The following is a 25,833-nucleotide window of genomic DNA, read 5'->3' on the forward strand; positions in this document are numbered from 1 at the left end:
TAATAATATTATAATAATTCTAGTCTACACTCTTTCTTTTTGTTCCATTCATTAAATCAATTGCTATATTGATCAACATTTATCTAATACATCATTGATTTAAATTGTTTTAAAGCAAAAAAAAATTAAAGGTGGTATAAAGAAATATTTAGATTGTCAAACAAATTTATTCAATTGATTTATAATCTTAATTTTACTCCTTTTTTTTTTTCTTTTTCTTTTTCCTTTTCCTTTTGCTAATGTTGAATAGATCAATTAATTTGATAACAAGGAATAATAGAAATCTATATTATAAAAAGTCAATTGCATTATCTTACTCAATATCAAATTCAATTATTAATTTAAATAGAAATTTATTTATTAAATCAACATCCATAAAACCCTCAATTAAGAAAAACCCTTTACTGATAATTTCCAAAATGACATTAATTACTATATCTCAATCATTAGATGAATCTTATACAAAAAATAAAGTTATACCAGATGTTATAGATGAATTTGATACTCAAGGTTTATTATCAATTGAATATGGTCCAACTGAATTAGTTACTTTAGGTAATACATTATCAGTTGATGGTACTCAAAAAATTCCTAAAATTCAATTAACTTTGAATTCTCCAACTGAAGATGGTAAAATTGAATCAATAAATGAAGGTGATAAATTTATTTTAGTATTAACTGATCCGGATGCTCCATCAAATTCAGATCATAAATGGTCAGAATATTGTCATTGGTTAGTAACAGATATTAAATTTTCAAATACAAAAGATGATAAGGGAGAACCAGAAATTAGTCATTTCATTGATTTTAAACAAGGTCAAGAATTACTTCCATATGTTGGACCAGGTCCACCACCAAAAACTGGTAAACATAGATATGTATTTTTATTATATAAACAAGATCCAAAAGTTGAAAATTTAAAATCAAAAGCTCCAAAAGATAGGCCAAATTGGGGTACTGGTATACCTTCAAGTGGTGTAAAAGATTGGATTGAAAAAAATGCTCCAAATTCAAAATTATTAAGTGTTAATTTCTTTTATGCACAAAATGATGATAATTAAGTTACATTGAGGAAAAGTATACAAGTTTAAGAATAAATATATAAAAGAATAATTAACTTCCTATATATTTTTAGCAACTCTACTATAATCTTTAGGACTTATAACCAACCCTTTACCTTTTCTAGCTCCACGATAAACAGTTTCAATAATATCAATAAGTTCTTGTTTATCATAAATTGGAAAATTTAATTTATTATTATTTCCCGTCCCAAAATCCACCAAAATATGTTTATTCCTATAAAAAAACATTATGGTATAAGGTTCTAATTTATTCTGATCTAGTTCATACATTATATTAAAATCTTTAACAACGTCCAAATTTACTAAATATGTAACAGCAAAATTTTTAATCTTTTCTGAGATCTTATATAGTATTTCATCAATTATCATACATTGATTTTCTTCTTCTCTTCCAAATCTTATTATCACTACTCTATCATCTTCTGATAATATTGCTTGATCTACATGCCATCCTGTTCTTAAATTAGGTAGAAATACTGATCCCATTGTGTCTTATTGTTAAGTGAGATAATTTTTGTTGATATACTTGACTGAAGTGTTTGTACTATATGGTGATGTAAGTTAATGTTTGCTTGGTTCTTTGAGAGCAGATAATCTTCTCTTGAGCTTTTTACGGAGTATGGTTTTTGTGAAACAATTCTAAAACTATACGAGAGCCTTAATAAAAAGGAAATTTGTCAATAATTATTGCACTTCTTTTAAGCGGTGGTTTGGTGAGCTCCACAAGTTAAAGCTAACCCTTTTAATTCTTTTAATGCTGCACGGATAAATGTAAATTTGAGTAAAATATTTCAGGATTAGACCCCTTACAATTATATTTTTTGAAACATCAAAATGCATTAGGGGATAACATACGATTAGCCTTGTATAAATATAATACAACTCCATCATTTCTTACTCCAAATTTCCTTTAAACTCTACACTATCAACAGCTACAAAGATGTTACAAGATATAAACTCAAAAAAAGAATTCTCATCAATCTTAAAAGAAAATTCATCTCAATCAGATTCAAATAATTTAATCGTATTAGATTTTTTCGATGATTGTACTCATTGTTCAGAAATGAATCATAAATTAAATGAAATTTCAGAAAAATATGATTCAATTAGCTTACTCAGTAAGGATAGAGATATTAAATTTTACAAAGTTAATATAGAAGATGATAAACTGTTAGCTAATGAATATTCTATTAGTTCTATTCCTACTACTTTGTTTTTTAAAAAGGGGAAATTGATTGATAAGGTTGTCGGTCCTGAACCAAATGAGATTAAGCAGGTTATTGAAGATAATGATTTGATTTGATGATGACCAGATCTTTGATGTTCGGTTACTAAGTGGTTGATTTATTCGGTCTATCTTTCACTATTTATTCTTTTCGGTCTAGTTATTTTGTTTGGAATTTCTACTAAGGTCTGAGTATATTTTCAGCTTTAACTTTATATACTACTTGATGAAAATATGATAGTTATAATTAAAGAAACTTGTAGAATTGCATTCATCGCTCTCTACATTTTTGGTTGCAAAAAAAGAATTCTCCACTAAAAAAATTGTTATCTAACGCTTTTGTGAATTTGAAATGAGATTATCAAAATTTTTCAATTTGTATCACGAACTAGGTTAACTAAAATAATTTAAGACAACAACAATCAGGAAGTCATGACTGAGATCAACTTAGGTACAACTGCAGATATGCATGTTCATTTACGTGATGGTACAATGAGTAAATTAATAACACCAACAGTTAAATCAGGAGGTATATCAATATGTTATGTAATGCCAAATTTAGTACCACCAATTACGACAAAACAACAAGTTGAAGAATATCATAAAAATTTGGAAAAAATGGCACCAGATACAACTTTTTTAATGTCATTTTATTTATGTAAAGAATTAACACCAGAATTAGTTGAAGAATGTGCAGATAAAGGTTTAATACATGGTATAAAATGTTATCCAGCTGGTGTCACTACTAATTCAAAATATGGAGTTGATCCAAATGATTTTTCACAATTTTATCCAATATTTGAGAAAATGCAAGAAAAGGGAATAATATTAAATTTACATGGTGAAAAACCTGGAATTGATGAAAAAGATGAAATTAATATTATAAATGCTGAATCTAAATTTTTACCAGCTTTAAGGAAGTTACATCAAGATTTCCCACGTTTGAAAATTATTTTGGAACATACAACCACCTTCGAATCAATTGAACTCGTTAGAGAATTAAATCAGGGGAAAAAACAAGGTGATGAAATTTTCATTGGTGCTACAATAACTGCTCATCATTTATATTTAATTATTGATAATTGGGCAAATAATCCAATAAATTATTGTAAACCAGTTGCAAAATTTCATAAAGATAAAAATGCATTAATAGATGCCGCAACAAGTGGAGAACCATGGTTCTTTTTCGGTTCAGATTCAGCTCCTCATCCAATTCATAAAAAGCAAGTACACGTTGATGTTTGTGCTGGTGTATATACTCAGTGTAATGCTATTGGGTACGTTGCTGAAATTTTTGATAAATTTAATAAATTAGAAAATTTGAAGAAATTTGTTAGTGATAATGGTATTAAATTTTATGATTTAAAAGAAGAAATATTAGCAAAACATAAAAATGAAAGTGTTTGGTTAATTGAACGTAAGAATAAAGTACCCGAAATTTTGGGGAATGGAGAAGTTGAAGTTGTACCTTTTAAAGCTGGTGATGAATTAAAATATATTATTGAATGGAGAAAAAATTAAGTAAGTTAGCTTGTATATATATGAATGATTAAACTTATTTTATTATTTATTGCATAGTTATCCAAGCATTGAATTGTTCTCTTATTCGATTTATGTATATTATCACAATATAAATATAACATATCGATCAAAACATAAAGCTATATAGAAATTAAATCATAATATTGGAATTCTTCAAACATGCAAAATAACCAATGCATCTTTTTTTTTGTTGATACTATTGAAATACAAAACAATAGAAGTCAGTAAACCATTGTTAATTCATTTACTCGTCAATTTCTTCACTTTCTTTAATTTTTTCAATAGTTTCATTTTCGTCATTTTCGTCACCTGCTAAATTTTCTCCATTTTTTTTATTTTCTTTAATACCCAATTCTGATTTAATTTTATCCATTTTCTCACACGATTTTATTAAAAGTTCCAAGTGTTGACATAATCTGGTATAGTTTTCTGCAGCACTTAAATTTTTTTCAGAGACATTCATTTTCGACTGATTCAAAGAACTTGTTATAAGTTCAACTTGAGTTTTTGATATTTCAATTTTTAATAATTCAACTGCACGTTCTAAAGATTCAACTCTATATTCTAAATTTAATATTTCTTGCTTCTGGTTATCTTTTGATTCAATCATAGCTAAGTTAAATAAAAAGTTTCAATTAAAGTAACAAAAACTGGATTCAAACTCCTAATTTGCTTGAACAGGATCAATTGAATTAGTTAATAAAATTATACTAAGTTGTGGTATTTGAAATAAAATGCTTTTATTCAGTATATATGAGTCAATTAATTGACATAAAATATCGTAAAAGAAAAAATCAGGAATGAAAAAGGTTTTGGCAACCAATTTGTAAATTTTTTTGGCAACCAAAATTTGATACGTATTTAATTATTTATTTACCTTTCCACTCTTTAGGAGGTAAATTTTTCTAGCTTTTCTTTTAACATTATAGAAAGAACGAGTCTAAACTCGTGAGCACCGTCAATACTTGATTGAATGGATGTTCCGAATGAGTTAGATTTTATCAATTTACACTTCTGTAACAGAAATGTATGAGATTTCTTGGTGTAATCGCATTGACAAAACAATATTACAATCATAAATAAGAAAACACGGATATATTGTGCCAAACAATCTTTCCATGGTTAAATTTCAAGATGAAAATTTTGAGTTTTCTCATCAGGTACTCAAATGTAGTATCAATGAAAAGAGAATCAAAAAGTAAATGTAATTTGTTAGTAGAAAAATTTGATATTTTGAGAATGTTACAAACATATTTGAGCTTTTGTTTGTATCAGGTGTTTAGCATATTCGTAACAAAAATAAAAACAGAAAAAAAATGTTTCAAGTTTTTGCTAATCTCTCAAGTGAAAAACTGAATGAATTTAGAGATTACTTTTTTACACAATTTATATTGTCTCTAAATTATATTATTATGCCAAAAATACAAACAAAAAACTATTAAAAAATTACGAATAAGTATAATCACCTATCTTAGTCCCCATTAGAATTGAAGATATAATAGTCTTTTAGGAAAATTAAAAATAAAATTAAATTAAATGTCTTGTTGATCTTTACATTTCTTTGTGATCAACATTATATTCATTTGTCTTTTGTCTTGCAACAAATTCATCAGAACTTTCACCTTCACCAGCTAAATCACTATCAACTTTTGCAGCTTCTCTTTGAGTAATTTCACCAGGTTGTCCTAATAATGCAATATCAAATCCATTTGCTTTTAAATATTTAACAAAATCTGCATCTTCTCTATTTATAGCATCTTGTCCTACATGAGGTAAAAAGAATAATGCCAAAAATGCACTAAATAAACATAATCCTGCTGAAATATAAAATGGAACTTGTAATTCTAAATCTGAATCATATGCATAATGTTTTTGAATAGCTGGAAATACCCAAGTACCAACAAATGCACCAATTTTACCAATAGCTGCAGCAATACCATAATATTGACCTCTAATAGCAGTAGCACTGGTTTTAGAAGCTAATAAACCAATATTATCACCTGGTCCAAATTCACCAAAAGTTGAAAAAATACCAAAAACAACTACAAATCCAGCAATATGTTTTCTTAAATCATTTAATCTTGCAGACATAGCAATACCAATAATACCTTGACAAGTAACACCAATAGTTAAAGTTAATCTTGGACCTAAATAATCACCAGCAATAGCACCCAAAAATGCACCAGGAATATAAAATAAATTGAAAACAACATTCCAACCCCATTGTTTCCAAATTGGAGCATCAGGAATAATTTGATCAATTATAATTGAACTAAATGAACCAAATGAATAAGCAGAAAAATCATAAATAAACCAAATTAATGAAACAATAGTTAATCTAAACCAATAAAATTTAATAATTAACCACCATGGATAATCTCTATATCTAACTGATTTCATATTTAATTTATCAAAAGTTTTAGAATTTTTCATCTTCATTCTAATAAAAAATAAAGATAATGGTGGAATAACTCCTAAACCAATAGTTAATCTCCAAAGAGCTCTTAAATGTCTTTCAGTGAAAATCCAAATTAATACAAATGGAACAAAAGCACTAACAACAAACCCAAAATCAATCATAAAATTAGTAAACCATGAAAAATATCTATTTCTATGACCAGCAGGTAATTGATTTGCAAATTCAGAAGCAATAACTGAACTTGTTGGATATTCTGCACCAATAGCTACACCTAAAAAAAATCTCCATACAGTTAAACATGCAAAAAAACCTTGAGTAGTTTTACCCCATGATCCAACAGCACATAATAAAGTGAAAACAATCAACATAACATTAGCTGCCATCATACCACCTTTCCTTGCAATTCTATCACTTATATAACCAAAACTTAATTGTCCAACAACAGTACCTACAAAAGCAATTGATCCAATGTTTGAAATAGCATTACTTTTAGAAAATTCATCACCATAAATTTTTTTTAAACAATATAAAACAGTTGAAATAGAATTATTAACATAACCATCAGAAAATAATCCTGCACCAGAAGCAAAAGCAGGCCATAAATTTTTAAATTTAACTTTTTGTGGATGATTTTCTTCATCTTCTGAAAATTCACTAGTTGTTGACTGTTCATCTACTGGATTATCATAATGTTTATCTTCATCCATTAATTGTTGTTTTGATTTACCAAGCGTTATTTCTTGTGGAAGTCTTTTTATCCATCCTGTTGTTAATTCACTAAATGAATGTGGTAAATCTCTTGTTGCCATTTTATAAAAATAAAAATATAAAAATGAGAAAGTTTTTAAAATTAGCGTGTTTAATATGAAAAATTTAGCTTTAATATTATTTGTGGATGTAGATTGATAAGGTAATGTTTAAAAGTGAATTGTTGATGTACCCTTTTAATTAATGGAATCTAAAGATTTAAAGATCTAATAAAATAAAATATTATAAAAAGTAAAGATTTCAAAGAATTGAATAAATCGTAATCATTTTATATGAAAAAAAATTATCATAATTCCATTTAATCTATTGTATATATGCATGTATGTAATTTATTAAATTTGTATGTACAATTTGTATAATTTTTTTAAAGTAACAATTGTAAAATATTTAATCTCACAAAATATTTTAAAAGAGATTATAGAATTGTAACAATACCACTCAAGAAAAAAAGCTTGTTTTTTGGAAAAGATATTTTACTAATAGAATTACCTTCCTTTGAATCATTCTACATGTATGTAGTATTTGAATCAAAAAAACTATGTTTCGATATGTGTTTGAAGTTTTTAAAAGAATTATGTCAAAAAGTTTATTTTTTTTTTTATTTTTTATTACTTCTTTTTTTATATATTACAAATTTAATTTAATACGTTTTACATTTGTGTAGTATAATTTATTTTAATTAATTTATTTTTAACGTAAATGGTAACTTTTTTTTAATCTTCTTATCTTCAATTATATTCATTATCTCCAAATTATTTATTATCAAATGAAATTATAATAAGTTAATGGTCTTACGATAAAGACAAAAGAATAAAAAGATTGTTTTGATAATTTTTAGGCTCTTAGGAATTAAATAATATAATAGATTTAGCTTTTAAAACCTGTCAAATTATACATTTACCACATCGAACTAATCATTTCTTTTTTTCTCGATTCAGTTTATGAATTAATAGTGACAATTTTATTGACCTCGTGGGACCTATTCTAATTACTTTTATTAGACTAATAGAAAAAAAAATTAAATTGCGTTCAAAATTTTAAACTTTTAAGCCGCACGTGACAAATTAATTTTGAAGTTTTAAAGTTTTTTGATAATACAAAAAGTTTTGCCGTATTGAGAAATGTTAATTTTATATTGATATATTGAAAAGACGGATTTTTCCACAAACTTGAAATAATAAAATTAAAGATTTTATTATGAAGAGTATATAATTATATTATTTTTATTATTCGACATGAAACGTAGATCCAAAATAGAATGTTCAAAGATGTCTTTTGCTTATTATTTTTTATAATCTAAAAATAGAAATATTTTATAACTAAGAAAAATAATTAAAGTTCATTAATAATATGTCAAAAATTTTAAAAACTAGTTATTAGACTTTTAAGTGGTTACGTTATGAGTATATCATTAGACATATAAGTAGGTAAAAACGTAGTTTTAAACGATCAACATCGGTAGTAAAGATTTGAAATGATCAGACAAAATATCCCTTGATAACGTATTTAAAATTTTAATTAAGGGTCTTAAAAGTGGACCAGTGTAATTTCTATTGCTGTACGGAAGTACTCAATTATATCCTAGATTTCTATTGTAATTTAAACTTTTTGGTAAAAGATTTGCAGATTAGTCTTAGAAATTAATCAAACAAGTTTTATAGTATTATACAAACTCAAAAACGCCTTAAACCACTTATGAGACAATTTTCAATTTTTTCATGTTGAAACTACCTCTTCTAACTACTACTACTAATTTGTAAATTTACGATAAATTTGGTTCTAATTGATACTAAATAAAGCTTCACATCCTTACTTACATACTTAATAATCTGGAACATTTGTCAAAAAATCTTGGCTCGTCAAAAAATTATTTTTTGTGTCATTGAATACAAAACCTTAAATTCAATTGAAAGATTTAGCTTTGTAAAAAACGTATTCATAAAACTTAAAATTTTACAATAAGATTGAAATTGAATGTTAGCTTAAAACCTTATATTATATGACAATTACTGCAACATGAGGTAATTAAATGTATTTTGTTTGTTACTTTGAAGCCCCTTGAATCACAATATAAATTAAAATTTCAAATTTTTCAAATTTTTCAGTCCACGTGGATAAAAATAAATATGGTTGCAAAATAAATTAAAGTTTTAAATTGTTACATCAAAAAGAACTAAAAAATTCATATACGATTTTTAGATCAATAAGAATAGTTAACAATAAAAGCTTATGCTTTACATTTCGCTAAAACTCACTTTTTAAATAAGATTTTCTTCGTTTTTTTAAATGCAAGAATGTAATAATCCGAATTTTTAAAATCTTGTTTTATCGTAATAAAGATATTGAAAAGGCAATTAAGAAAACTTTATGAACTTAACTGTTATCCCCTTCGTACAAAAAATTATTTTCTATGTAAAAAAAATAGATCTATTTTTTGAAACGTTTATCTTTCCGATATTTTTCTGGTTATGTATTTTTCAAAAGAATCCCTTCAATATTTTACTAATGAGGCTTTTAAACATTACTAATTGTAGATTTGCAGTTTATCCGCAATTTTCAAAATTTTTGTAAGTTTTTATTTAGTCTCAAGACGATTCTTGTACATGTATAGGTAGATGTTCTGAACAATAGGTCTGCAGGTGAGAGTACCAACAAGAATTTGTTAACAATTTAATTGAATATTATAAGCAGAAAAATTTGCAAGTGATTTACATTTCAACGTGTCTTTATTTTTTTTACAAAAATCCTAATGGTTTCATATTTAAACATTTAAATTTAGTCAATCTGTCTAAGGCGAACTAAAAGTAATTTAAGACCAAAAATTGAAAATGACATGCCTTAAAACATTACGTTGTTTCGGGGACTAAAGAAGGCTTGAAAATAACAACCTTTTATTAGTTTTGTGTAGTTCAAAGGTAATTGATACATCTTAAACACGTTTTAATCATAGGGTCTTGGAGCTAGATTTAGTATTACTTTTCAAATTCGTTACAAAAAACGTTTTTTAATATTTTTCATTTACTTTTTATCCAAAAAAAATAAATTCTTACTTTCGTAAAATATGAAACTTGGCAGGGGATATTGATAAGAAAATTTTACTATGATTTAAGCGAATTTTTTCATGCTTCAAATCAAATGTGTAAAAAAGCCATTCAATCTCAAAAAATTATTGAAAAATCTGCGATTATACAAGATGGACCATAAGTTATCTTTTCAAACTCATGGAACATATCTAAAACCTACATTAAATACGAGATAATTTAATTAATTATTTCTTATTGTAAACTAGCACAATAAATTACACAAAGCCTTTTTTGTTATATTGTTTTTTTTTTTTTCACATTGATCTACTCAATTATCCACTTAACTCAATTTAGATAAAAAGAACTAACCTTATGCAATTAATTTATTGTGCTTTCAGTATAATAAGGTTTTAGAATTTTATTCACTATTGTATTAAAAATAGTAACTGTACATTATCTTTAATTATATTGAATTAATGTTTTTCAACATCGTGGGTTAAATTATGATAATATAAATAACAAAGAAAATCTTAATTGAAAAATGCTATAGCATATCAAATTGACTAAACAATTTTAGTATCAACGATGGCTACAAGAGATTTACCAAAATCATTCAACCAATTTTGTTTTGGTTGGATCGATCAAATTCGTGATGAAATGACATTAGGTAAAACACAAGATGAATTAATTGAAAAAGATTTAGCTGTTAAAATTAATGATAATAAATTAGATTATTCATCATCAGAAGATGAAGATTCAATAGAAACAAAAGTTAAATTTAATAATTTATGGCCTGCTTTTGCTTCTGGTGCAGGATTATTTTCTGATGGTTATGTAAATGCAGGTATTGGTAATGTTATTTCAAGTTTAAAAATCATTTATGGTAAAGAATTCACTCAAAGTAATGCTATGTCAAATATTGGTTCTATTGCTTTTGTTGGTACTGTCATTGGACAATTAAGTTTTGGTGTTATTAGTGATCATATGAGTAGACATAGTGGGATGATGATTGCTAATGTTATGTTGATCGTTTTTACTTTGTTATGTGCTGTTGGATCATGGGGTAAAACTACTCAAGGATTCTTTCAATGTTTAACTGTTTGGAGATTTTTTTTAGGTATTGCAATTGGATCAGAATATCCAACAAGTTCAGTTATTGCTTCTGAATTTGCTAATCAATTACCATCAGGTCATAGAAATAGATATTTTGCTTGGTTTACAAATATGATGATTGATTTAGGTTTCGTAGTTGCAAGTTTTGTTCCATTAGTATTGTTATGGATTTTCAGTACAAGACATTTAAGAGCAGTTTGGAGATTAAGTATTGGATTAGGAGTAGTACCACAAATTATTTTGTTTTTAGTTAGATTAAAATTAAAAGATTCAAAAAGTTTTACAAAATTACATATGAAAAAAGTTAATTATAAGGATTATCCACTTTGGTTAATTGTAAAATTTTATTGGTTTAGATTATCAGTTATATCTTTGATCTGGTTCATTTATGATTTTTCAGTTTATTCATTTGGTACTTTTAATACTATTATAATTGGGGAAATTATTCCAAATGGATCATTATATCAACAATGGGGTTGGTCAGTTGTTTTCAACTTATTTTATATGCCTGGTGCTTTCGTTGGTGCTTTTGTTGGAGATTATTTAGGTCCAAGATTAACTTTAGCTCTTGGAGTTGGTATTCAAGGTATTATTGGTTTTGCAATGTCAGCAAAACTTGACGACTTAAAGAAACATGTTGCTGGATTCGTTGTTGTTTTTGGAATTTTCTCAACTTTTGGTGAATTTGGACCAGGTAATAATACTGGATTATTAGCTTCAAAAACTTGTGCTACTCCTATCAGAGGTCAATATTATGGTATTGCAGCCGCTATTGGTAAAATTGGTGCTTTTGTTGGTACTTGGGTATTTCCAGCTATTCAAAAACATTATGCTTATTCTGATAAATTAGCTTTACAAGTACCATTTTATGTTAGTTCAGCATTATGTTTATTTTCTGCTTTATTAGCTATATTTTTTGTACCACCAGTTGGACAAGATTCTATAAATAAAGAAGATAAATTATTTTTAGAATATTTAACTGAAAATGGATTTGATATTAGAAAATTAGGTGATTATGGTACTGTTGATCTTTCAAATAGTCCTATTGAAACTAGTGATGATGTTGTTTATGATACTAAAAATGAAGACGTTCATATTCAACAAAAAGATCTTTAGAGTATTACAACTTTCCGAGTTTATAGGATATAAGAGATAGGTGCTTAATTACAACTTTAATTCTTCAAACATTTTTAATAAAGATCATAATTTTTCTGATTCTACATCTGTATTAATTACTTTTGAGTCAACTTGAAGGTTCATTTCGCTAGTTAGTACTTCGTTGTTTGAACCTACTTTAACTGACATCATCAAACTTATTACCGACCCCTCTTTCAGACTTACATTTGTAATCACTGAGCCAAGATTGGCCCACCCTTAAGCTCATGACTAGTTCTGAATAATAATGGAGAGTACATTTGCATGAAACTGGTATATTTGAACATTTTACAGACACTTATTGTATTTACCTACCCCTCTTTTTTAATATCTATTTCATGCGATTTTGTTCTTGTTGGGTATGCAAAGAAATATTTGTAGAAAAATTTCACTTCAGGAAGCGTTAGTAATTTCAAGTTGATTACATATCAGTCAGCTTCAATAATCTCAAGTTGAAAAATCGCTTTCAAATTGCTTGAATTTTCTGGTAAACCCGAGCCAGGTAAATTGCTAAGCAGAAACAGCGTAACCGCTCTTGGAAAATGTTTTTAAAATTTGAGAAGACTTGCAATGATTAAAATTTGGGGTTCAACTTCAAATTATTGAATTTGTGCAATAGTTTCAAAAAGTCTTTTCGTCATGGAAAAAGGTCAGATAATTTCACTAAATGCAGAAACTGTTAATATTTCTTCGTAAAATAATATTTTCAGTGCCCTTTCTTTTTTTTTAATCTTCTTATCTTCAATTATTTTCATTTTTCCTCAAATTATATTTATTATCAAATGAAATAATAATAAGTTTAATAGTCTTACGATAAAGACAAAAAGTGTAAACAGATTGTTTTGATAATTTTAGGCTTTTAGGAATTAAATTATTTAATAGTTTTAGCTTTTGAATCCTGTCAAATCATACATTGATCACATCGAATTAACCTGTTTTTTTTTCTTTTTAGCTTAATTTGAATTAAGTGACAAATTTATCATCCTCGTGGGACCCTATTTTAATTACCTTCTATTTAATGGAAAAAAATTTAAATTGCGTTAACTTATTGAGCTTTTGAGCCGACGTTTTCCGATATATTTTGATCTATGTATATTTCAAGGAATCACCCATTCAATATTTTGGTAATAAGGCTTTTAATCTTTACTAATATTATATTTCGATTTTAATTAATCGGCAATTTTAAAGATCTTTGTCATTTTTTATTTGGTCTCAAGACAATAATATACATATATAATTAGATTCTTTGAGTACTTGGTTTTGCAGGTGATAGGATCAACGAGAGACTGTTGACAATTTAATTGAATATAGTAAGCAGAAAAATTTGCAACTTATTTACGTTTCAAGTGTCTTCATTTATTTTAAACTTAATTAGCCACTTAGGCTAACTCAATTTAGGGCATTTTTCAGATGTCAAAAACTTTATTTTAATTAGGAAAGTATGAGAAAAGTACACTACATAGTTAATTTTTAAAAGAAAAGAAATGAAAAAAAAGTAAGAATCAAAGATTTTGACCAGCACAATCAATTCAATCGTCAAAATTGACGCCTAAACATGCATACAATGGTTGTTAAACGAATCACAAGTGCTGCTTTTGTTGGTTTGAAAAAATTAGTATGTAAAAGTGGTACCTATGTATGGAGCCGCACACTATTAAAAAAAAAAAATTTCAATTCTAGAAAAAGAACAAACCTTATGCAATTAATTTATTGTATTTTCATTATAATAATGTTTTGAAAATTTGTTCATTATTGTAATGAAAATAGTAATTGTACATTATCTTCAATTTAATTGAATTATTGTTTTTCAACATCGTGGGTTAAATTATAACATTATAAATGGCAATGGAAATCTTCACTGAAAAATGTTATAGCATATCCAAATTAACTAAACAATCCTACTAATTACAATGACCACAAGAGATTTACCAAAATCATTTAACCAATTTTGTTCTGGTTGGATAGATCAAATTCGTGATGAAATAACTTTGGGTAAAACACAAGATGAATTAATTGAAAAAGATTTAGCTGTTAAAATGAATGATAATAAATTAGATTATTCATCATCTGAAGATGAAGATTCAATAGAAACAAAAGTTAAATTTAATAATTTATGGCCTGCTTTTGCTGCTGGAGCAGGATTATTTTCTGATGGTTATGTAAATGCAGGTATTGGTAATGTTATTTCAAGTTTGAAAATCATATATGGTAAAGAATTCACTCATAGTAATGCTATGTCAAATATTGGTTCTATTGCTTTTGTTGGTACTGTTATTGGACAATTAAGTTTTGGAGTTATTAGTGATCATATAAGTAGACATGGTGGGATGATGATTGCTAATGTTATGTTGATTGTTTTCACTTTGTTATGTGCTGTTGGTTCATGGGGTAAAACTACTCAAGGATTTTTTGCATGTTTAACTGTCTGGAGATTTTTTTTAGGTATTGCAATTGGAGCGGAATATCCAACAAGTTCAGTTTTTGCTTCTGAATTTACTAATCAATTACCATCTGGTTATAGAAATAGATATTATGCTTGGTTCGCAAATATGCTGATTGATCTAGGTTTTGTAGTTGCAAGTTTTGTTCCGTTAGTATTGTTGTGGATTTTCAGTACAAGACATTTAAGAGCAGTTTGGAGATTAACTTTAGGATTAGGGGTGGTACCACAAATTATTTTGTTTTTATTTAGATTAAAATTAAAAGATACAAAAAATTTTACAAAATTACATATGAAAAAAGTTGCTTATAAGGATTATCCACTTTGGTTAATTGTAAAATTTTATTGGTTTAGATTATCAATTATATCTTTGATTTGCTTCATTTATGATTTTTCAGTTTTTTCATTTGGTACATTTAATACTATTATCATTGGAGAAATTATTCCAAATGGATCATTATATCAACAATGGGGTTGGTCAGTTGTTTTCAACTTATTTTATATGCCTGGTGCTTTCGTTGGTGCTTTTGTTGGAGATTATTTAGGTCCAAGATTAACTTTAGCTCTCGGTGTTGGTATTCAAGGTATTATTGGTTTTGCAATGTCAGCAAAATTAGATGAATTGAAAAAACACGTTGCTGGATTCGTCGTTGTTTTCGGAATTTTTACAACTTTTGGGGAATTTGGACCAGGTAGTAGTATTGGTTTATTAGCTACAAGAACTTGTGCTACTCCTATCAGAGGTCAATATTATGGTATTGCAGCAGCTATTGGTAAAATTGGCGCATTTGTTGGTACTTGGGTATTTCCAGCTATTCAAAAACATTATGCTTATGATGATAAACTAGTTTTACAAGTACCGTTTTATATTAGTTCAGCATTATGTTTATTTTCTGCTTTATTAGCTATACTTTTTGTACCACCAGTTGGACAAGATTCTATAGATAAAGAAGATAAATTATTTTTAGAATATTTAACTGAAAATGGATTTGATACTAGAAAATTAGGTGATTGTGATACTGTTGATCTTTCAAATAGTCCTATTGAAACTGGTGATGATGTAGTTTATGATACTAAAAATGAAGATGTTCATATTCAACTAAAAGATCTTTAAAGTAGAACAACTTTGTGAGTTTATATGATTCAAGATATAGGTGCTTGATTACATTTTTAATTCTTTAAACATTTTTAATAAATGTTCATAATTTTTTTATGATTTTACAATTGTACCAATAGCTTTTAAGTCAATTTGAAGGTTCATTTCACTGGTTAATACTTCGTTGTTCACTTTAGTTGGCATATCTCAACAAATTAATTACCAACCCCTCTTTCAGATTTACATTTGTATTTACTGAGCCAAGATTGGCCCATCTTAAGCTCATGACTAGTCTTGAGGAAACTATATTTGCATGAAACTGGTATATTTGAACATATTACAAAAATTTATTGTATTTACCTACCCCTCTTTTTTCATATCTATTAGATGCAATTTTTTTTTTAATAGGTATGCAAAGAAATATTTGCAGAATAATTTCACTTCAGTCAACTTCAATAAGTTCAAGACGAAAAATTAATTTTGATTTGCTTGAGTGTTCTGGTAAGCCCGAACCGAGTAATCAGCTAAGCAAATACAGCTTAATCGCTCTTGGAAAAAGGTTTTTAAATTTTAAGTAGACTTGCAATGACTAAAATTTGGGGTTCAACTCCAAATTCTTGAATTTTTGCAATTGTTTCAAAAACTCTATTTGTCATGGAAAAAGGTCAGTTGTTATAACTAAATGCAAGAACTTTTAATTTTTCTTCGTAAAATAATATTTACTAGTTATTTTATAAAATAATTTTCAGAAAATATTTCTTAATTGTTTTTTTTTAAACATACCCAACCAAAATTAGACAAAGCCAAGCTATGATTTACAAGAATATACAAAAAGAATCAACAAACAAGCCAGTTGTTTTTATTTTGAGAAAGTCTTGTAATTTTTATAATTACACGTTAATTGAGACATAGTCGATTATTTTACACTCTACGTTAACTTTAGTTTTAGGGTTATTAATATGCCTTTGAAGCGAAAGGGATGACTAATAATTTCTTGATTCAGTGGATATATGATCCCTATTGAATATAAGGGATCGTAAAATAATTTATCCTAAACAATAAGATTCAATAATAATATTATAATGTTGCGGCTGAAACATATTGTACAAAACTGTGCAATTATAATAAACTTTAAATTTTATTTTTTTATTTTCACTATTATTATTTAGCAAAATTTTATTTTTGAATTTTTCAAATTTATTTCACGGAAATTGAATTGAATAATTAAAATTAGGATGTTAAATTGGTTTCGATTGTAGTTTTAATTTTTGAATCATTGCCATTAAGGTTCTTAATACGAATTTGAAACAATTGCGTTTTTTTAAGAAAATTATACATGAGTTCACTTTTTCAAAATTCATTTTCATGTTTATCCGATTATACAATTGAAGGTCAATTGATCAAAATGGAAATTGAGAGATTCTTTTGGTTAAAATATGTTTACAAGCTCAATTATGACAAGTCATATAATAAGTATCTAAAGTAAGAGTTTCTTGCACAAGTATTAAAACAAAAAATCGCACTGCCATACAGGTTATGTATCAAGTTTTCCACTCTCTATAAATTCAAGCACTTTAACTTTCTCCGTAACTCTCAACTTAAATTGAGAAACCAAGTCTGTAATACTAAAAATAACTATAGGTCATTCCTCAAAATATATTATAAAGTATTTGGATGTTATGTAAGTTTATGTGAATAATTTTTAATTAAATACGTCAACGCAAATTTTTTATATAATTATATTGATCTATAGTAGATCTAGACGTTAATAGTAATTTTAAATGTAACGAAGATCATCTCAGTAATTCATACCTGGTTGTATTCAAGACTTAAACCACTCACCTTGTTGTAGATCAAAAATTTAAGAAACGGTAGCGGTTTGATCCAATTAATTTTCTGTTTACGGAAATATGCAGATCTTTTTTTTTTTCTCATGTAAAATTTTAGATCAACAATTTCAACTTGAAACATCAAAGATCCAAAAAACGATGAGGTTGAAAAAAGAGGCGGGTAAAGAGAGAATAACGATTGTCATAAACCGTAACAATAACGGTGCAATAAACTACATACTCAAAGTCCTATGATGATGCAATGCTTTATATCAGTAGGTTATTCTCTTAGCCCTTACAAGTTTATTTCACAATTATAATAATTAATTATTATTTTCCCCAGATTTAAAAGTCAAGAAAATTTTTCATATTCACATTATAAATGTACAAAATTACTCATATTTACGATCTACGAAATAATAGATTCAAAATTATTATAATTCAATTTAAGCTTTGGTTGGTCAATCATCACAAATTTTCCAAATTATAATAATTTTTTTATAAAACTCAAAACCCCACTCAATTATAATAAGAGTTTTCTTCCTTTTGACATAAGTCCAATTTCCATGATACTACCAGAGTCCAAGAACCATAAAACTCCACTTTATCACAATTATATATAAATCATCATAATCATCCAAAAGAATGCAAAAAAGATTCAAAAATTTAACAATCATCACCAAGTAAAAAAATGTCATCAATAGAAGCTGATATAGAAAAAAACAAATCTGAAGGTCAAGTTGAATATGCTTCATCATCAGAAGATCATCCAGAAACTACTGAAATCTCAGAAGAACATAAACAATATTTAATTGCAAAACATGGTACATACGAATTAGCTCCTTTACCATCCATGGATGATAATGATCCATTAAATTGGTCAAATGGTTTTAAATGGTTACAATTGGGAATGGTCGCTTTCCATGCATTTATGGCTACTTTCATTGCTTCAGGTTTGGTTCCTGTTGTTGGTTTATATTCAGAAGTTTTTGGTATGCCAACTGCTGATATTACATATTTAGTTTCTGTTCAAATTATCTTGGTTGGGGTTTGTCCATTGTTTTGGACCCCATTGATTGTTAGATATGGTCAAAGATTATTATTAATTATTTCAGCTTTTGGTACTATGTGTTTTTCATTAGGTTCAGTTTTTAGTAATAATTATGGTTCAATGATGGCAATGAGATGTTTGCAAGCTATTATGATTTCTCCATCTTTAGCTGCTGGTGGTTTAGTTGTTAATGATACTACTTTTGCTCATCAAAGAGGTTCTCGTTCAGGGGTTTGGGCTATTGCTATTAATTTAGGTACTATGGCTGGTGCTTTATTTATGGGTTTTGTTGCTGAACATCAAGATGTAAAATATATTCATGTTGTTTTCACTTGTATTAATGCTGCTCAAGTTTTAGCTTACTTCTTCTTTGGTAAAGAAACAGCTTGGAATTATCAAGATACTTCAAGAAACGTTACAAACGGAATGAAACAATTAAGATTTAAAGCTATTTTCCCAGAAAGAACAATTACTTTAAAGGGAATTTTTTATCCATTAACTTTTTTTGCTAACTGGAGAGTTTTTGTTGCTACTTTTGCTTACACTACCTTATTTGTTTATGATAATATTGCATTAAATGTTGAAATTCCAGAAGTTATGTATGCTAAATTTCAATTAGGTCCACAAGCTTTGGGTTTACAATTCGTTTCTTTCATCATTGGTGCTGTCATTGGTGAAGTAGGTGGTTTCTTATCAGATAAAATTGTTGCTTGGGGTCAAAAGAAAGGAAGAGGTCCATCTTTTAGATTATGGGTTACTTATCCAGGTTTTGCTGCTTCAGTTGCTGGTTTAGTTGTCTTCGGTGTTGAGATTGATAGAGCTAATACTTGGAACATAAAGCCATTAATAGGGTGCGCTTTGGCAAGTTTTGGATTGCAAATAGTTACTTCCCCTTTCATCGCATATTGCATAGATATGGACCATTCACAAGCAGGTGCCATTATTTTATTTATTACAGTTTTTAGACAAACCTTATCATTTGTTGGACCTTTTTACTTCCCAATTATGTTCCAAAACTTAGGATTTACAGTTGCTTATGCAGTGTTTGCTGGTTTGATTGTTGGTTTAGGTTTGATCCCAGCTTTGTTCTTACATATCAAAGAAGCCAAAAATGGTAGATAATTTTGTTGAACATGATATAATTTCCATCGAAAAAGAGGAGACGCAAAGAGGAGGTTGAGGTTGTTGTACTAGTCTCAGTGAGTAGTTTTTTTTAGTTCTTAATAATAAATATGTATTTTTATGATTATCTTGTAGAACAGAGTTGGTTATATGCTCAAATTTTTAGTTGCAAATTGATTTTGTGTTAAAGTTCGTAAATTTACACCTCAAAGTACTCTGATTCATAATTGGCCACACGTAATTGCTTTCGTTTTAGTGATTGCAGAATTGATAAAATACTGACAGTCTTTATTTTGCAAAGTGCTTCAAATATCAACTTGCAAAATGTCATTTGCGTAATATCATCTTACAGGGGTTGAGATTGCACAGAGCACTCAATGTTGTATGAAAGTTGTGTGCAAAAGACTTGGTAAATTCGAAATTATATAATGTATTCAATTGATTACTAGTAGGAAGTAGCGATAAGAGTGAAAATGGTGCACAAATCATTCTTTTGATTCCGTTATTTTAGCTCAATGCAAACCAACCGCTCAAGCAAATTGATATAACTACTTATTCGGGCAGTTTTATTAGATTGTTTCTGATCAAATCAGAATTACCAACAATTTTGACTTCCAATTTTCAGGTAGATCTTTTTAATTAACATTTTTGTTTTAAAACTATGAAATAACATGACTTTATTTTCTTATAAAAAGTATGATCTAATAGAAACTATAGACATTCTTTCTTGTATTTCCGTACTTTTTATTAAGTTTATAGCTTTAACTTAAACTCTAAACAAATGCCAAAAAACTTTATGTAAGAAATTACTAAAATATATTAATACAAACTCTTTGTAAGAACTATTCATATTACTTCTAAGACTGAAAAAAAAAGTGTGGGGATATTATAAATTGGATTTTCTTAAAATCGTGAATGTGAACTAATGCAAGTTTCAAGAAATTTTTTTAATTGTTTTAAATTTTTTGATTTTTTTTCTTTGCGTTAAGCCAAAATATGGAGATTATGTTGAAGATGAGAGTTCTAAATAATTAAAGTTCATTATTTACCAATTCACTTCGTAAAGGTCAAAGACAGTAAGGTTCTCCTGCCAGTTGAATCGTGGACTTGGGTTGTAACATAATTTGTAATTCTGACGCGGTACATTGCGTAAAACCTTGAGGCAAGGAATTTCTTAAAAGGTTGGATGAATCAGAATGGGTTGAGATCAACTGTAAGATCGGGATCTCGTAGAACGAACCCGATCTGTTTCGAACAACAAGAGGTATGAACTGATCAATTTGAATTTAGCATTAGTAAAAAATTACAAATGCTAAAATTGTCAATAAATATATGTTTTACGATTTGTGAGTATGGTATAATAATAGTACCCCACAAAATAATCACTGAGTTAAATAAAGTTTGATCATGACAGATTTGGAGTTTCTTAAACTTTTCAGCAAATTAAGTATAAGATACGAGCTAAGGGTTTATTTCATCAATTTAATGTATTTATCAAATTTCCGATATGGAAATTATCAGAATTTGTTTTCAAGAAGCTTCGAAATTTTACCAACCTTCTTTTACAAGAAAATATTTTAAGGATTAAGTTATATAAAGAGGTGAAACGAACAAATGAGTTGCATTGAAGAATTTTTTAATTCGTTTTTACCTAATTACAGATAAATAAAATCAAACAACCATTATTATCGAAAAAAAAAAAAAATTAGAAATGCCAAGTTCAACTGCAATCAAAGAATCCAACATTGATGTTTTGATTATTGGTGCTGGTCCATCAGGTTATATGGCTGCCCTTTGGTTAGCTAGATGTGGTATTCCAACTAGAATCATTGATAAAAGAGCTAATGAAGTTTTCACTGGTCAAGCTGATGGTTTACAAAGTAGATCTTTAGAAATTTTCAAATCATTTAGTGAAGATAGTTTTGATTGGGTTACTATGGATCAAGCTTGGAAATGTGCTAATCAAATGCAAGAAATTGCTTTCTGGTCTCCAGATGAAAATGGTGTTATTACAAGAAATTCAAGAATTCCAGATTCTATTCCAGGTATTTCAAGATATACTGAATCAGTTATTCATCAAGGTAAAATTGAAGAATGGTTTACTGAATCAATAAAGCAATTCTCAGGAGGTTCAGTAAAAGTTGAAAGACCATATTTACCAGTTTCAATTAAAATTGATGAAGATAAAAAAGATGCACAAGATTATGCTGTTGAAGTTTTAGTTAAAAAACTTAGTGATGATTTAGCCAAAACAGAACAATTTGGCGCAAAAGTTGCTAATGGTTTATTCAGAGCTTTTGATGGTGATCAAGATAAATATTATGGTGATGGTATTGGTGAAGAAGATCCAAATGATTTTGAAATAATTAGAGCTAAATATGTTTTAGGTTGTGATGGTGCTCACTCATGGGTTAGAAAACAATTAAACATTGAAATGGAAGGTGAACAAACCGATTTCGTTTGGGGTGTTGTTGATATTGTTCCAATTACTGATTTCCCAGATGTTAGACTTAGATCTGCTATCCATTCAAAAGACCATGGTGCCGTTATGGTTATCCCAAGAGAAAATGATATGGTTAGATTATACATTCAATTAAAAGAGGTTGATAGAGATCCATCAACATCTGATGCTAAGAGAGATTTTGTTGGTAAGATTGATGATAAATTAGTTAAATCAAAAGGTAGAATTGATAGATCAAAAATTACTCCAGAAACTATTTTAAAACAAGCTAAAGAAATTATGGCTCCATACAGTATTGATATGGTTGATAATACTTGGTATACTGCTTATCAAATTGGTCAACGTGTAGCTAATGCATTCCACAAAAGTAATCGTGTTTTCATTGCTGGTGATGCTTGTCATACTCATTCACCAAAAGCTGGTCAAGGTATGAATGTTTCAATGCAAGACACTTATAATTTAGGTTTCAAATTAGCTTTGGTTTGTAAAGGTTTAGCTAAGCAAGATATCTTGCTAACTTACGAAGATGAAAGAATGAAAGTTGCTCGTGATTTAATTGCTTTTGATCAAAAATTCTCAAAATTATTCAGTAGTAAACCACAAGTTCCAAATGCTAAAATCTTAGAAGGTGAAGCTGCTGGTTTTGAAATGGATGAATTCCATCAAGTCTTTTTACAAGGTTCAAGATTTGCAAGTGGTACTATTTCAGATTATGAAACTTCATTATTAGTTAATAAAGATGGAACTTCACATAGAGAAAATTATGGTGATTACAATGCTTTAGCTTCAAAAGTTCCAATTGGTCAAAGATTATATAGTGATCAAATGTTGGGTCAAATTGATCATAGACCATGGCACATTGCTGACCGTTTACCATCAGATGGTAGATTCAGAGTTTTAATCTTTGCTGGTGATGTTAAACAATATCCAGAAAATATGGAAATTTTAAACAAATATAATGATAAATTAATGGGTGCAGATAGTTTTGTTACTAAATATACTCCAGTCAATGCTTTCTTCAATTCAGTTATTGAAATTTTAACAATTCATGCTACTTTAAGAAATGATATTGAATTTTATGATTTCCCAGAATTTACAAGACAAAAAGATTTCAAAAAACGTACTGATTATTGGAGTTTATTTTCTGGTGTCGGTAAAACTCATGCTGATAATGTTAAAGTTGATATTTATGAAACTTATGGTATCTGTAAAAAAGCTGGTGCTATTCTAATTTTAAGACCAGATTCTCATGTTGCTGAAGTTATTGAATTTACTGCTGATGGTATTAATCAAGTTGAAAAATACTTTGATGGTTTCATGTTAGATCAATCTAAGAATGTTTTACCAGAAAAACCATTAGATGTAATTGATTCAGACAGATTTGTTAAACCGAGATTAGCTATCTAGAGGTTGTATAACTCTTTTAAGTTTAATTGATATTATGAAGTTTGAAATAAAATATTTTGATGTAAACTTATCTCTTTAAACAGACTGATTTATTAATGACGAATTGTAATTCGATGAATAATATGCAAAGATCATGTCTTTTTTGAAAAAGTAAATATTATCAATATGATTCAGTGTTTACTTTAGTTTTTAGAGTATTAACACAAGCTTTTTTCTCAAGAATGGAAAAGTAAATAATTGTTGGTATAGATTTTTAGACTTTGTCGGATTTATATGTTTATCGTATTTCTGAACTTGTATATAATTACGAAAGTTTCAAAATTTGTGGGGATTCATTCCAAGAAAAAAAAAAAAATCATTCAAAGATATTTATTTTCTTATAGATTTTTTCAACATATATTGATCTTATTTAAGGCTAATTGAATTTAATCTAAAGAGTGTGGTTCTGGTAAACCTTGTTCATTTAATACTAAATCAACACCAGTATTTCTTAAAGCTTCTCTATTTCTTTCAATAACTAATTGTTTTGATTCTTCAGCAGTAATAATTTTGAAGTGCCATTTTAATAACCAATCATCAGCTTTCATATTAAATTTAGTAGCTTTTTCTTCACCTAATTTATCTAAAGTATAAATTAATGAACTTTTAACACCAAAGACAGCATCTGAAGTTTCATATGGATCTCCTTTTTCATATAAAGCAGTGATTAATTCATCATAACCTTCTTTTTTAATCATTAAATGAATATGAGCTGGTCTATATGGATGTCTATTTAATTTTTGTAATAATTTACCAACTGGACCATCATGAGGAATTGGATAAGCAACTGGTCTAGTACATTGAATGTTAAATGAACCATCTTCAGCAGTTCTAACAATACCTCTCATATCTGGACCATCTCTGTTTTCATATTGAGTATCATAAAAACCATCAGCATCACAATGCCAAATATCAACAGTTGCACCAGCAATTGGGTTACCTTCTGGATCAGTTAATTTACCTTCAATTAATAATGGTTCACCTTTACCATCTGAACAGATTGAATCACCTTGTTCTTTTTCTTCAGCATCATGAGTATGGAAAGGACCTAATAAAGTTCCAGAAGTAGCATTAGCAGGTTTTGGATGTGAAATTTCATCTACTAAAACAGATAAACCTAAAGTATCAGATAATAAAATAAATTCTTGTCTAATATCAGAACACATTTTACCAACTTCAGTTAAAAAGATGATACCAGCCATCCATTCTTCAGTAGTTAATCTAGTTTCTCTGGCAAAATCATGTAAGTGTTGAACAACTTTTTGTAAAAGGAACATTAATCTTTTGTCTTTATGTTGAGAATTGATTAAAATTGCATTTTTGGTGATTGTTTCAGCACTCATATCAGTGATTTTTGGACCTTTTGGTGGTGAAGAAATTTCTTTTTTAGTAGCTGTTGGTTCTGGCATTTTTGGTTGATTAGTATAGTTAAAACGTAATTTGTTTTTGATTGGTAAGAAGCTGTAGGAAATATTGAGCAAACGTGCATATATATATATATACATGTAAAATTGAAATCGATGATTATAAATTAATTGATTTATTAAAAATCCGGTTAATAGCATGTCCGAACGCAATTTATTATAATTAAACATACGATGAAATCTTGTCTTGTTAAATAATAATTTATTATAAAAGTATCATTTATTTTAAAAGTATAATTCAAAAAATAATTTTATGGAGACAAAATTGAAATTCCAAATCTGGAGTATATAGTTTTAGAATAAAGTAACACGAGCTTCTAGCATCCAATGTTGGGAAACAAACCAAACTAGCGACAAGGTATATTTGTTGGTAAACCTATTAATTAAAAAAAATCGAATAAAAAAACCAAAAACAAACCACCAACATGAGTTAACTTCAGTTCGCCCGTATCTTATAACCCCAATTTCTATAAGTTTATACCATACGGAATTATTCAAATTTGAGTAAAATTCCATATCCGTGTATCACGACTGACAAGATTTCTGAGAAATGATTTAAAAAAATAATCTGGGGTAAATTATCTCCAGCTTAGTATAACACTCCAATGGTATGATTGTAATTGATAATCCGTATTTT

At 27.7% G+C, this 25,833-nt stretch overlaps 11 protein-coding genes across 11 annotated transcripts; 7 read left to right on the forward strand and 4 right to left on the reverse strand. All coding sequences in view use genetic code 12, as the record gives it.

The window, feature by feature from the left end:
• Positions 1–419: 419 nt before the first annotated feature.
• On the forward strand, positions 420–1,061 carry TFS1 (Tfs1p; the record flags this gene model as incomplete). The annotated part of the gene is made up of 1 exon (XM_051766645.1): positions 420–1,061. The coding sequence occupies one exon, from the start codon at positions 420–422 to the stop codon at positions 1,059–1,061; it is 642 nt and encodes a 213-aa protein (XP_051621917.1).
• A 60-nt stretch (positions 1,062–1,121) lies between these two features.
• KGF54_000704 (U4/U6-U5 snRNP complex subunit) lies at positions 1,122–1,568 on the reverse strand (the record flags this gene model as incomplete). Its single annotated transcript, XM_051766646.1, has 1 exon — positions 1,122–1,568. One exon carries the CDS (start codon positions 1,566–1,568, stop codon positions 1,122–1,124), a length of 447 nt encoding a protein of 148 aa, XP_051621918.1.
• A 454-nt stretch (positions 1,569–2,022) lies between these two features.
• Positions 2,023–2,385, forward strand: TRX2 (Trx2p; the record flags this gene model as incomplete). Its single annotated transcript, XM_051766647.1, has 1 exon — positions 2,023–2,385. One exon carries the CDS (start codon positions 2,023–2,025, stop codon positions 2,383–2,385), a length of 363 nt encoding a protein of 120 aa, XP_051621919.1.
• A 354-nt stretch (positions 2,386–2,739) lies between these two features.
• On the forward strand, positions 2,740–3,828 carry URA4 (dihydroorotase; the record flags this gene model as incomplete). Its single annotated transcript, XM_051766648.1, has 1 exon — positions 2,740–3,828. The coding sequence occupies one exon, from the start codon at positions 2,740–2,742 to the stop codon at positions 3,826–3,828; it is 1,089 nt and encodes a 362-aa protein (XP_051621920.1).
• Positions 3,829–4,093: 265 nt separating this feature from the next.
• On the reverse strand, positions 4,094–4,459 carry KGF54_000707 (uncharacterized protein; the record flags this gene model as incomplete). Its single annotated transcript, XM_051766649.1, has 1 exon — positions 4,094–4,459. The coding sequence occupies one exon, from the start codon at positions 4,457–4,459 to the stop codon at positions 4,094–4,096; it is 366 nt and encodes a 121-aa protein (XP_051621921.1).
• Positions 4,460–5,400: 941 nt separating this feature from the next.
• Positions 5,401–7,077, reverse strand: KGF54_000708 (GIT3; the record flags this gene model as incomplete). The annotated part of the gene is made up of 1 exon (XM_051766650.1): positions 5,401–7,077. The coding sequence occupies one exon, from the start codon at positions 7,075–7,077 to the stop codon at positions 5,401–5,403; it is 1,677 nt and encodes a 558-aa protein (XP_051621922.1).
• Positions 7,078–10,644: 3,567 nt separating this feature from the next.
• On the forward strand, positions 10,645–12,288 carry KGF54_000709 (uncharacterized protein; the record flags this gene model as incomplete). Its single annotated transcript, XM_051766651.1, has 1 exon — positions 10,645–12,288. The coding sequence occupies one exon, from the start codon at positions 10,645–10,647 to the stop codon at positions 12,286–12,288; it is 1,644 nt and encodes a 547-aa protein (XP_051621923.1).
• A 1,949-nt stretch (positions 12,289–14,237) lies between these two features.
• KGF54_000710 (uncharacterized protein) lies at positions 14,238–15,881 on the forward strand (the record flags this gene model as incomplete). The annotated part of the gene is made up of 1 exon (XM_051766653.1): positions 14,238–15,881. The coding sequence occupies one exon, from the start codon at positions 14,238–14,240 to the stop codon at positions 15,879–15,881; it is 1,644 nt and encodes a 547-aa protein (XP_051621924.1).
• Positions 15,882–18,383: 2,502 nt separating this feature from the next.
• KGF54_000711 (uncharacterized protein) lies at positions 18,384–19,865 on the forward strand (the record flags this gene model as incomplete). The annotated part of the gene is made up of 1 exon (XM_051766654.1): positions 18,384–19,865. One exon carries the CDS (start codon positions 18,384–18,386, stop codon positions 19,863–19,865), a length of 1,482 nt encoding a protein of 493 aa, XP_051621925.1.
• A 1,711-nt stretch (positions 19,866–21,576) lies between these two features.
• Positions 21,577–23,733, forward strand: KGF54_000712 (uncharacterized protein; the record flags this gene model as incomplete). Its single annotated transcript, XM_051766655.1, has 1 exon — positions 21,577–23,733. The coding sequence occupies one exon, from the start codon at positions 21,577–21,579 to the stop codon at positions 23,731–23,733; it is 2,157 nt and encodes a 718-aa protein (XP_051621926.1).
• A 425-nt stretch (positions 23,734–24,158) lies between these two features.
• KGF54_000713 (intradiol ring-cleavage dioxygenase) lies at positions 24,159–25,181 on the reverse strand (the record flags this gene model as incomplete). Its single annotated transcript, XM_051766656.1, has 1 exon — positions 24,159–25,181. The coding sequence occupies one exon, from the start codon at positions 25,179–25,181 to the stop codon at positions 24,159–24,161; it is 1,023 nt and encodes a 340-aa protein (XP_051621927.1).
• Positions 25,182–25,833: the final 652 nt, after the last annotated feature.

Source organism: Candida jiufengensis, assembly GCF_024610255.1.
Source record: "Candida jiufengensis strain CBS 10846 chromosome Unknown scaffold7, whole genome shotgun sequence".
Taxonomy (NCBI): Eukaryota; Fungi; Ascomycota; class Pichiomycetes; order Serinales; family Debaryomycetaceae; genus Lodderomyces; species Lodderomyces jiufengensis.